At 54.9% G+C, this 12,877-nt stretch overlaps 1 protein-coding gene across 1 annotated transcript in view; it reads right to left on the bottom strand.

The window, feature by feature from the left end:
* Window positions 1-228: 228 nt before the first annotated feature.
* SHC3 (SHC adaptor protein 3) overlaps window positions 229-12,877 on the bottom strand; it is a 63,930-nt gene continuing 51,281 nt past the window's right edge. Inside the window, exons 10-11 of the mRNA XM_029919696.1 lie at window positions 10,823-11,118; window positions 229-706 (exon numbers count right to left, since the gene is read on the bottom strand). Coding sequence (XP_029775556.1) covers window positions 578-706; window positions 10,823-11,118 — 425 coding nt within the window. The 3' untranslated portion in view covers window positions 229-577. The remainder of the gene's footprint in view (window positions 707-10,822; window positions 11,119-12,877) is intronic.

Here is a 12,877-nt window from a genome sequence, read left to right as displayed (position 1 = left end):
AGCCAGGGGCGCACACGGGGCGATGCAGACGCGGGGGAGGCGGCCTCACGGGGGCGGGGGTGTCAGCGTCCCCGAGTGGCGACCACCGGGACCCGAGCCAGGCCGTTTCAGAAGCATGACGGCCCGATACTCATCACCAACCCCCCTGCTCGCTTCAGCCCCGGGGTTGTGCTCATCGGGTAAAACTGCACATCACACCTTCCAGGGGGAATTTCTCAGGAGAACAGGTCAGCTGAATTACATTTTTTGCCCAGACAACTAGAGTCAAACTTTTTTTTCCATTAAAAACATACAGCACAGAACATTAGTCTTACATCTTTCTTAGTCTTAAAAAATATAAATATAGAGGGCTAATTTTACAGGATGTATAGGTATGTACACCTTTAATATGCACATGAGAAAATCAGGACAAGTTTATGAAACTTGCACTTTACGGACACGTTCCTCCTGGGACATTTGGACAAGGCTCTGAGCGCGCGGGCGGCTGCCTGGAGTTTCCGTAGCCCCCGTACCCATTTCCCGGGAAGAACCAGGCCTCCTGACCTGGGCGCAGGGTCAGGACGGGGTGGCGGGCCGGTCACAGGGGCTTCTCGACCGGCTGCTGCAGGCAGAGCTCGCTTCCGGCGGAGATGATAGGCAGGCTGTTCTCCAGGTGGTGGTTGATGAGGTGACTGATGCTGTCGAAGACCCTGTCCCTCGTCCGGATCTGGGAGGGACACAGAGAGCAGGATGCATGACCCACGGCAGAGAAGAGAGAGCACACGTGCTTGAAGCCAGCCCCAGGCCACGGAACCGGAGCCTCAGCCTCCGCGCACCCCACCCCCACACATGCTCAGAGACACATCTGCAAAGTCCCCAGTGATTGTCACTGGCCGGTCCTTCAGCCTGTCACCTGCCGTCTGCCTTCAGCAGCCACTCTGCCCTCCACTCCCAGCCTTTTCTCTCCTGCTCGCCTCCTGCCCTCGAAAGATCTATCTGGCCATCCTGCCTTTCCACCCGGAGGGGTCCATGCAGTCCTTTGGTCTCCGGCACTGGGGGACGGAGGGGCAGCAGGCACACTCCTAGTTGGTGCAAGGCCTGCCCCCCAGCCTCTGAGCATCTGCACACCCAGGGGGGAGGGGGCGGTGTGGGGGAGGGTCACCACTTCCCATTGCTCACCGGGCCGCGTCCTCGTCCCTCAGCTGCCCCACTCCCGGTGTGGACCACACCTGAAGAGGGCAGAGGACGCCTGGCCAGGAGCAGTCTCCCATCTGCTGTGGACACAGCCCCCGGGGCCTCTCCATCGAGGGAGAGGGAGGTGGGGTGGGGAGCAGGTGCCTGGCTGTAGCTACTGGTCCTCTGGGCCCTTAGTTGGTCCTCAGGATGGCTCTTGGATGCCCTGGGCGTCTGACCTCTTCCTCCCCCAGGAATCCATAGAGCAGTTGGGCAAGGGGGTGGGGGCCATACCTTCTGCTCTAGACACAGTGAGCTCAAGTTGTCTAGGGAACATTTAAATTAGGTGTCCGGTAGTTAGAAATACTGTTTAGAGATATTGTACGTTAACGAGTTACGCTCAACCAAAGACAGAGTGATTACATCCAAAAGGTCACACTAGCTGGGGCAAAGCCATCAGACCAGATATTCCTGATTGAAATCTGGCTCCATTGGAATGGGCTGCACACTCAGACCTGCTGCTCTTTGTCTCGCGTCTCAGCTTGGGCTGGATCCAGTGGTGGACTGTCCACGCCCAGAGGCTCAAGCCCAAGAACACTGTAACCCGGATGGGATGTAGACCCTACCAGCCATGTTGCCTGGCCTCCCCCAGATTTGAAATTAAGGTGAGGTTCAGGTCCTTCCGAGGCCCAGTGGACGCAGTGCCAGGTTCACATCAGACCCCTGAGGTTGCAATGCCAAGAGGCAGGCTTGGGGCCGTGACTGCCAGTTGCTTACATCCTTCCAACCAGCACCTTGCCCACGTGGGCACTCCTCTAACCCAAGAGCAGGAGGAAAAGTTAGAGACTCACAAATCGCCTAACCTCCCACCTTAAGACTCTAAAAATCCTGAAGCGAGCAGGAGAAAGGACATGATAAAGATTAAAACAGAGATAAAGTAGAGAACGGAAAAATAATAGAGAAAAACAATGAAACCTAAAGCAGGTTCTTTGAAAAGACCAACGAATTTGACAAAGTTGGAGGACTCACACTTCTGGATTTCAAAATGAATTACAAAGCTACGATAATCAAAATAGTGTGGTACTGACATAAAGACAGGCATATAGGGCAGTGGAAAAGAACAGAAGGTCTAGAAATGAGCCCTTACATGTGTGGTCGAGGGACTTTTGACTAGGGTGCCATGACCATCAACAGGAAAGGGACAATTTTTTCAACAAATGGATGTCCACGTACAAAAGAATGGAGTGCCCGGGCTGATGCCATACACAAAAATTAAGTCAAAATGGATCAAAGACCTCAAAGTAAGACCTAACATACTTATAAGAAAACCCAGGGCAAAAGCTTCAAGACACTGAATCTGCAATGGTTTCTTGGATACGGCACCAAATGCCCAGGCAACTAGACCAGTTGGACGTCATGAAAATTATAGAATTTTGTGCATGAAAGACACCATCAACATAGTAAAAAGGCAACCCGCAGGATGGGGGATAAATTTGGAATTTGTGTATCTAAGAAGTGATGGACATCCAGAATATATAAAGTCCTCCTAAAACTCAATAATAAAAACCAATCTATTCAAAAATGGGCAATAACCTGAACTGACATTTCCTCAAAGGAAACGTGACCATGTGGCCAAATGACATGGCCAGTAAGTCCGTGAAAAGGGGCTCCCCAACTCTCATCATCAGGGAAATGCGAATCGAAACCACGAGATACCACCTCACACTCATGACAGCGGCTACCATCCCCAAACCAGAAACAGCAAGTGTCGGCCAGAGAAGGAGACACTGGAGCCTTGAGCACCGTTGTTGGGAACGTTACATAACTCAGCAATTCCCCTTCTAGGCACATGCCTGAAAAACTGAAAGGAGGGTCTCAGAGGGAAGTCTGGATGCTGAGTTAAGAGCAATGTCTCACACAGCAGTTAAACTGTGGAAGCAGAAGTCTGTCACAGATGAATGGGTGAGCCAAACACGACGGACTGTGGTGCAGCCTGGGAAGGAAGGAGCTCCGACGCATGCTCCAGCGTGAAACAGGCCAGTCATGGGAGGACAAGTTCCGTGTGACCCGCTTACGTGAGGTCCTTGGGGGAGTCACACTCGTAGAGACAGAGAGGAGAATGGTGGATGCCAGGGCTGGGGAGGAGGGGACAGGGAGTTATTTAATGGGGACAGAATTTCGGTTTTGCAAGACAAAGTTCTGGAGATGGATGGCGGGGATGGCTGTGCAACCGTAGGGACACACCCCACACCCCTGAACTGTACACTTACAGCTGGCTTGTGTGGTCGGTTTCATGTTCTGTGTATTTTACCACAATAAAAAAAATAGAAAGAAGAAAAAAATTGACAAAGGATTCGAAGAGACGTTTCTCCAAAGAGGAATAGTCAATAAGCATCGAAAGAGATGCTTGACCTTATGAGTCACGAGGGAAACGCAAATCAAAATCACAGCGGCGCGCCACTGGGCGTCCACACGGATGGTGAGAATCAAACGCCAATGACAAGGGTGGGAGGCGGCGCGGAGGCTTGGGGCCCCGCACACTGTCGGCTGGAATGTAAAACGGCGCAGCTGCTTTGAAAAACACCGGGTGACGTTCCTCAGGGGGCCGGTTACAGAGCCACCACACGACCAGCACATCCTCTCCCGGGTCCATGTCCAAGAGAAGTGAAAACACGCGTCCACACAGGAACTTGGAGACCGCGTTTGCAGTGTTCACAAGGGGAGGGGCGGGACCCTGGATGCGCCACCGGATGTTCACAAGTCCTCCCTCCCTTCTCTGCAGTCCGCTCCTTCCCGACTGACTGGCGGTCCACACGCCAAGGAAGTCAGGTGCTGTGCCAGGGCCGGGGCGGCCCCAGGGGTGCCCAGAGGGGCACTGGAGTCCGGGCGCGGTGAGGAGTGCGCCACGGGACAGGCGCGGGGGTCGGAGGCGCCGGGGCCGGGAGGGGTGGATGGGCATCGGAGCCGGGAGGGTGCCCACAGCTAGCTCGGGGAAGGGAGCCCCGGGGAACGGCTGGGCAGGGAAGCCGGGGTCCCCGCAGGGCGAGGGCCGGGCGGCCGCGGTGACGGGATGCATCTCACATGGTGGGGGGTTAACCAAGTAGGTGAAAATACTAAGGCTAAGGGGCGGGGCTTCTCATCGCTGGAGAAACGGGTCAGAAATGCGGGGGCAGAAACAAGGAGGGCCTCCGTGATATCAGACTGGAGTGGGAGAACCGCCGTGAGCGCGTCTTCTAACACCCAGAGTCGGTCATACGAACGGACACAGAGGCGTGTGTGCGCGTGCGCGTGCAGCTGCACCAATCCGTCCATCTCGAGGGCCCGGGGGCAGCAGCGCCCCCACTGGCAGATCCTGGTCTCCCCATGAGACGCAGCCGGGCCAGGCTTCCTTCAGAAGAGTGGCGGGTCGCAGGGCTGCGGCTGGGGGAGACGGTCCCGTGACGTCAACGTGTATTTGAAGGAAGAAGGGGCAGAAGAACGAGGACAAAGAGACAGCGTGAAAGGGACACGGAAGTAAATAAAGCGGCCGGTGACAGCCCCCTGAGCAGCACAGGCAGCCGTGAGTCCACAAAGATAAAAACAAAAGTAACAGGTCAGAAGCTGGATCGGGAAGAGGATGTTTATGTAGTTTCTAAGTGCCTCCTCCGAAAGTTCATAATTACAAGGCAAGGACGATCTGCACGGGAGAGGCCTGCCTGGCGCCCCTTCATCCAGCGTCCTAGAGACCTCGCCCACTCGGTGTCTCTGTGCCGGCGTGACCCAGCGGCACATCCTGACCCTGATGCCAGGACCTGCCAGAAACCGGACTCAGCAGGGGCCCAGGGGCGACGGGGACTGAAGACTTGTGACAGCCCAAGGCCGTGCGGGATTCCGAATGGATCCTTTCCGGGACAGGCCGTTGTGGGGCGGCTGGGGGGCAGGAAGGGAGTGTGCAGGAGAGGGTGGCAGGGGAGCGTCAGGGTGAGTTCTGGTGGCTGCACAGGACACCGGCCCGTGTGCACGACAGACACTCAGGGACCCACAGAGGAACAATGTTCTCTACATTCAAACAGGATCGCCCCCTGATGCGGTGAATCGAGATTGGTAAATTTTGCAGCGAGAACCAGGAACATGGGGGTTCATTGTGCTTCTGTCTCTGTTTTGCGTGTTCAGAAAACACTAAAGGTGCTGTTGACAGAGACGGAGGGAGAGACGGGCAGGTCGCAGGGAAGGGACACGACCAGCGCTGCTGGGGAGACAGGCCTGACGTACTGACAGGCACAGGGACAGCCTGGAGCAATGAAAACACTTGTCAAAAATTGAAAAACGGGCTAAACTTTAGTTTTCAGGGGGGCATCAAGAAGTGACACCTGTTGGGGCTCCTGGGGGGCTCAGTCAGTGAAGCGTCAGCTTCAGCTCAGGTCATGATCTCACGGTTCGTGGGTTCAAGCCCCACGCCGGGCTCTGTGCTGACAGCTCAGAGCCTGGAACTGCTTCAGATTCTGTGTCTCCATCTCTCTCTGTCCCTCCCCTGCTCTCTCTCTCTCTCTCTCTCTCTCTCCCAAAATAAATAAACATTAAAAAAGAATGAAAGAAAGGAATGACAGCTGTAGACATGACACCGCCGAGAGCAGTCTGAGCGCACCGGAGGGCCCGAAGGGGAAGCCTGCTTGTTCCGACCCCCAGAATTGGGCTGGGGGAGGGGCTGGGCTGTCACTTCTCATCAAAGCCTGTAGGCAACATCTTCCTTGGTCACACGTGTTTTCCAGGTGTTATGTTGATAAGCGAGAAGACAAGACGGCCTCACCCGCCGCTGCCCGGCCCGCACATCCCTAGTCTGTCCTGCACTCTGGCCGGTAAGGCAATGCTGTCTGTGTGTCGCGTCCCCCATGAGGCCACTGGCCACCCCCGCCGTCTCCACCCCTCTCTTCTCCATGGAGCCCCCAGGTTGACAGGACAGGCCCGGGAGATGGGGGGCCCTGGGATTTGAGTCACCCAACCAAGGACCCGCAGGGCAGGAGTGGGTGAGTGGGGATTGGGCTCCTTTGGCTCAAACCGGTGAGACTTCCCATTTCATCTTTCAGTTCAGCACAGCTTAGTCTGCCTGAGATAAAGGACATTTTAAAATAACAGCAGGCCCTTTTGAAGTGGAAGGATGGAGGCGGATTATTTTCTTAATAACTCTCAGAATAAAGTAAAATCCTACTAAATGTGGGGTGTTAGATGGTTGCCATTGTTTTTGATTCTCTGAATGCAAAGCCCCAGCATGTGCTTTCAAATGTGCCACATTCCCGAGACCACGGTCGGGAAGCTCATGGGACACCCAGCCACAGTGCAGGTGTGGGTGCAGGTGTGAGTACAGATGTGGGCACAGATGCAGGTGTGGGTGCAGGTGCAGGCACGGATGCAGGTGTGGGTGCAGGTGCAGATGTAGGAACAGATGCAGGTGTAGGTACAGTGCAGGTGGGGGTGCAGGTGCAGGTGCAAGTGTGGGTGCAGGTGCCAGTGCAGGTGTAGGCCCAGATGTAGATGCCGGTGCGGGTGCAGGTGCGGGTGCAAGTGTGGATGCAGATGTGGGTGCAGGTGCCAGTGCAGGTGTAGGCCCAGATGTAGGTGCAGGTGTGGGTGCAGGTGCAGCAAGCAGCCCATTTGAAAGCAAGCACAGCACCCAGCCCACGCTGCTGGCCCTGTGGCCGAGGGGATGACTCAAGGACAGGTGCCTCAGGGAATAGTTTTAGACTCCAGGGGGCTGACTAATTCACCACAAGGATGGTGGAAAGAAAATGCAGCGTTCCAGACTCCATCTCTGGGGCTGCTCCTGCAGAGCCCGGCGGTGGCATCGGCCCAGCTGCGAACCCACACCTGGGGGAGCACAGGAGCCCCGCCTCTCCGCTCCTCGTCACCTGGGTCTCCAGCGACCCCAGGAGCCCTCATCTTGCACGATCAGTGTGCAGTGGGGAGGCACAAAGGTTGGTACACTCTGCAGTAAATTTAGCGTCGGAACGGTTTTGCATCCTTATTTCTCTAAGTAATCTGTTCTGCCAAGTTTCCCCCTTTATAGTCAGGGACCAACCAATTACCATGAAAATCAGATGAATAAATATTGAAGAGAATGTGTTCATCGTCTATTTTGGTGTCCTGACAGCAAGGAAGTGACATCGCATTTGTAATTAAGTCTTTCTCAGCTGACGCTCTCCTCCACTGGATCAATTAAATTAGATCATCAGATCCAGCAAAAAGCCTCCCTGAAGGACACTTACTAGTAGGTGTGACCGACTGACTTTCTCGGAGGCGCTGCAGATTCCTCCTTAGAAATTAAAGTCTTGTCGACGCCCGGCCTGGGGCTGTGGCTTAGAGGCCACCTGCTCAACCACCTCCCTCAGCTTCGATCCTCCCACCTTCCAAACTATCGTTTTAAAAAAGTTTTTTTAAGCAGGCTCCACACCCAAGGTGGGGCTTGAACTCATGACCAGAGGTGAAGAGTCAGGTGCTCCACCACCGGAGCCAGCCAGGTGCCCCTACACATCACCCTGATACTGTAGTGGGAAAGCAGAATATATTAGCAGTAGTACTACGTGTCCTCTTCATGGCAGGGAGGGGGGGCGATGAAGAGAGAGAAAGAGAGAATCCCAAGCGGGCTTCACACCCAGTGCAGAGCCTGATGTGGGGCTCGATCCCACGAACCGCGAGACGGTGACCTGAACCGAAATCAAGAGTCAGACGCTTAACTGACTGAGCCACCCAGACACCCCAGTACATGTCGCTTCTTAGTCATCAATCCCTTGTCTCTAAGGACCGAGTGTGTAACACAGGAACCATCTTCGCTCTAGGAGACGGCACAATTTAACACCTAAACGTTGCGGCTAGAGTCTCTACTCTCATAGAATCACTCAGGTATTTTCCTTCCTGTCTTCTCTTAGGGAAGCTTCTCTGTGCCGCGGCGCAGCAGGGGACGCTCGGCTCCCGCGTGGCCCTCTGGGGCCCTCGGCGCCGTCACGTGCTTGCAGAGCACCCGACCTGCCGGGCGCTGCTCCAGGCACCGGGCGTGAAGCAACGGCTGAGGCTGCCGCCCTCACGGGGGCCGGAGTGCGGGGCGGGGTGGAGGGCAGTGAACGAACAAAATAACAGAGTATGAGTGCTTGTGTGGGAGAAAGGCTTGGGGGCCACCAGGAGTCAGCGTGCAGAGACGGGCTCCCCAGGGGACTCCACGTGACACACAAAGAGGGACAGCTTCTCTGATCTGCAGCAGCCCCAGCTTGTCGTCAGAGGTGACGGCAGCCCCGTGATCCGGTCCCCCAACCGGCACGCAAGCAGAAGGCAGCCAAGACGACGAAGACGCGCCTCACTGGAGAAGAGCAGCCGGAAACATGCAAACGGAAGCGTTCGGTGCCCCAGTCCAGCAAAGCAGGTGCAGATGACGGCGTCAGGGCCACGCAGGGCGAAGACCAGGATACAGCGTCGGACCATCTGCCTGCGGAACTCCCCCTCGTTCACAGACCCCAGAAAATACCCCACATCATTACGGCATTTCAGGTGATGTGGACTGATAAAGCCCAGCACCTGTCTGTACGTGAGTAAGGAAGTAGCTGACTTGTATCTGAGTTCCACACAAGCAGAAACTGTCCTTTTAAACCGCTTCACGGACGTGTCCCCGCTGTCACAAGCAGTGCACAGACTTAGCAGTTACTCGGTGCACAGCTGTCTGAGTGAAGGAACCAGGGAATGAAGTCCTTTGGGCTGATGAAGACAATCTGCCAAAGCTCACGTCACCTCAGGAGATCAAAGCCTGCACCACCCTCTTCCAGGCCGGGAGCAAGACAAGGGCACCCTCTCCCGGCGAACGCTCCAGGGCGCCCCGGGGAGCGCGGTGGGGTGAGAGCGAGCCGTGGGGTCGGAAACTGAAAGGCAGGAGACTCGGCTTCAACGTGTGCGACGGCCTGGCCGCCGTTCCAGTGAACGTGCTGCCACGGACGAGATCAACCGCATCCCCTCCCTGCGGCGTCCACTGTGGCGAACACGTGGCCAAGATAACCCTGGCACCAAGAATCCACACCAGACACTCTAGGAAGCAGCCAAACACAGGAAACACAAGCACTTTCCGGAGAGAAGTTTTACATTTGGACAAAGGACATCTTAAAACTAAACAAGTAGAGACTCCTGCCATGTTCGTGGATGGGCCGATTTGGTGCTGAAACAGTCAGCTCTCCCTGAAATAAACCCGTGAACACAACACCGGTCCTACCAAAATCCTCGCATGTGTTTTCAGTGCCTGGACAAACGGACTCTAAAACCAGAGCAAAGAGGATGGTGGCCTCAGAACAGCTTAAAAAGAGAATACGAATCGGAGCTTCAAGAGGAAGGACTCACTGCCGGATGTTTCAACGCCTGAATGACGGTGCAGCGTGGTGCTCAGATCAGGATTAAACAGTCTCCGCCACAGGACAGGGCAGACTCTCGAGAAACCCACGGTGACACAGAGCACGGAGAACGTAACACAAGGCACATCCACAGCACTGAGGCCTGGCTCACCGCCTGGAGAGTTAAGGACCACTGGGCCCTATCTCAGTCATTGTCAATGTGACTAGTCAGAATTAGAACCGAATAGTGAAAACTACGGCTCTCACAGCACACACAGAAGATACAGAGGAACATGGTGCATCTGTGACTGCAGGTCAGGAAGTCTTTTATTTTTATCTTTAAATTTTTGTTAATGTTTATTTATTTATTTTGAGAGAGAGAGAGAGAGAGAGAGAGAGAGAACAAGCGAGGAGGAGCAGAGAGAGTGGGAGGCTCAGAGAATCCCAAGAGAGAATGTGCACTTTCAGTGCAGAGCCCACTGCAGGGCTCAAACCCATGAACCATGAAATCATGACCTGAGCTGAAATCTAGAGTCAGATGCTCAACCAACTGAGCCCCCAGGTGCCCCATGAGGAAACCTTTCAAAACTCAAAACCAGAGTGCACCAAACGCGGTTACGCTTCGTTCAATCCGACCGAAGAAGGAGGCTTCGTCCAACCCCCGCATCAGGACAGACCACGTTCTAAGCTACTTTTCGGATAACTACCTGTTTCTTTGCTTTCACGGCTAAAAGGTTTTACACAACAATCCTGGAACTTATTTAATGGTGCAGTTAATGTAATTATATTTATTCAACTTAGCAGTTCTCGGACTGTAGCCACATCAAGTCACATCTGTTTACCGACTGGAAGGCGGGAAATTCAGTCAGACTCACGGAGTTCGTGAGACACGATTTTGCCGCCAGGAGCAGCCACACACACTGTCCCATGAGTGGGAAGCAGGAGGCTAATTAACAGGGGGCCTATTTACTGCTTCATCACATCTTAAACCCTAGGAACTTTTAGAGACACTGGAAATAAATATTTGAAGCCCAGGAACCCTGCATGTCCTTACCCACCATGAATGGATTGGACCAAAATACCCTCTCCGTTTCTGTACTTATTTGTTGTAAAGGATGTCAGAGTTAAAGCTTTTGCCCTGGGCCCTCGTGAGGTTTCCGAGTGCGAGCCCGGCGCGGGCCTGTGTGCCTGGGCGGTCGGGTCTGCGAGGAGCGGCCGCCAGGACGTCAGCAGGTGCGCACGGGCCGCGGAGGGAAGGTCACCCAGCCCAGAGGCAGGGCGGGGGGGGGGGGGGACTGCTCTAAGGAGGCAGGTGGTCTCCCACCGGTGCTCACCGTGCCCTCCGGGTCCACGAGCAGCAGGTGCTTGGCCTGGCCGTTGTGCATGCCCGTGAGGACGAAGGAGCCGGGGTTGGTGGTGCTCTTCCTGACCAGGAAGTCCCCGTCGTTCTTGAGCAGCCCCTCGGCCTCCTTCCGGCTCAGCTCCCCTTGGTACCAGGGCTCCCCTTCCAGCTCCTCCAGCATCTTGGCATCCGGGGCTCTGGGCGTGACGGGGCTGATGCACTCCACGGAGGCCGCCTTGCTCAGCACAGGCCCCAGGGACTGGGTCCTGAGAGCATCTTCAAAAGGTTCTGTCAACAGCAATTGCCAGCAACAGGTCAGCCCCCAGAAAAGCAAAGGATAAAATGCACCATGTGACCAATGGAAATGCCGAGGCGACCACCACCAGAAACAAACCTACAGGAAAAATGACCGGCTGGCCGTATTACCCAGCGTTTGGAGGCACAGGACCAGCCCTGGCAGGACTCCTTCACGAGTCCGCATTCCCAAGATGGCTGGGCCCTGCGCCTCGCGCCCAGGATTCAAGCATGCCCTCTGTCTAACCGGTCAGAATGACTTCACCTCTGCGTGCCGCGAGAGGCCGTGCAATGCCACCGGCTTTTCCAGGGACATCGGCCGGCCTTCCAATAAGCCTGTTTTCTTCCGAATGGAAATCTGCCAATGCTCCCGGACACACACCGAGAAAAGGATAATCTGCAAAGTTAGATTTCGTGCAAAGCCTGTGCCCGGCCCGTTGGATGTTTGTTTCAAAATCTTGGCATCAGGTAAATTTTTAAAGGAGAAGAAAAGTTGGCATTCACTGGGTGCCTTGTGCGTGAGTTGGCCCGGGTTAGGAGGCCCCCCTCTCCTTGGCCTTCACTCGGTTCTCCGGGGAAAAGGCTCCTGTGTGTGCATCTGAGATGGAGCATGACTGCACGCCCTCCAGGACACACCCCCCACCCTGGGGTCGCGAGCCGTGGGTCCGCTGCTCCAACAGGAACGGTCGGCGGCAGCACAAGAAGTCTCCGGGGGCATCTAACTACACCTCACAATGCGGTGATATGTGCGAAAGCGCCCCACAGGCGTCAGGTGTGAGGACGGGTACGTGGGAGCATGCGCCAGACCGCACAACGCAAATGCCACAAGGGCAGGCACAGTTCCTTCCTGGGCACAGCCGCGTCCCCCGAGCCCAACGCCGTTCTGGGTCGTAGCTCATGCCCTAACAAGCCAACAAATGCTGCAGAATAAGACTAGTCATTAGTAGAGGGGTGGGCAGAAGGGAGGGGAATAAAGGAAACCCAAATCAGGGCATTTTAACACGTGTTCAATCATTTACAGATCTGAGAATAAAAACAGGTTAAAACTACTGCCTGAAATTAGATTTTCTGTTTTTATCCTTTTTTCCCCCTGATTACCTGGAGTAGTTGAAAAGTTGTATTATACCATTTCTGCACCATCACCACCGCCATCATCACTGTCAAGACCATCACCATTGTCACCACAATCATTACCCTCGTCATCACCATAATCACCACCATCATCACCATGACTATAACCATCACCACCACCATCATCACCACCATCACCACCATCACCACCATCATCACCATCACCACCACCATCACCATCATCACCACCATCACCACCACCATCACCATCATCACCACCATCATCACCATCACCACCATCACCACCATCAGTCACCATCACCATCACCACCACCACCATCATCACCATCATCACCACCACGATCATCGGTCATCTTCACCACCACGATCATCGGTCATCATCACCATCACCACCATCACCATCATCAGTCATCATCACCACCACCATCATCGGTCATCATCACCATCACCACCATCATCACCATCACCACCATCACCACCATCACCACCATCATCACCACCACCACCATCACCACCACCATCACCACCACCACCATCACCATCATCACCACCATCACCATCATCACCATCATCATCACCATCACCACCATCACCACCATCACCACCATCATCACCATCACCATCACCATCATCACCACCATCACCATCACCACCATCACCA

This window comes from Suricata suricatta, chromosome 13 (assembly GCF_006229205.1).
Source record: "Suricata suricatta isolate VVHF042 chromosome 13, meerkat_22Aug2017_6uvM2_HiC, whole genome shotgun sequence".
Classification (NCBI taxonomy): domain Eukaryota; kingdom Metazoa; phylum Chordata; class Mammalia; order Carnivora; family Herpestidae; genus Suricata; species Suricata suricatta.
The sequence above is the reverse complement of the archived record's forward strand: the minus strand, read 5'-3'. Positions and strand labels throughout refer to the sequence as shown.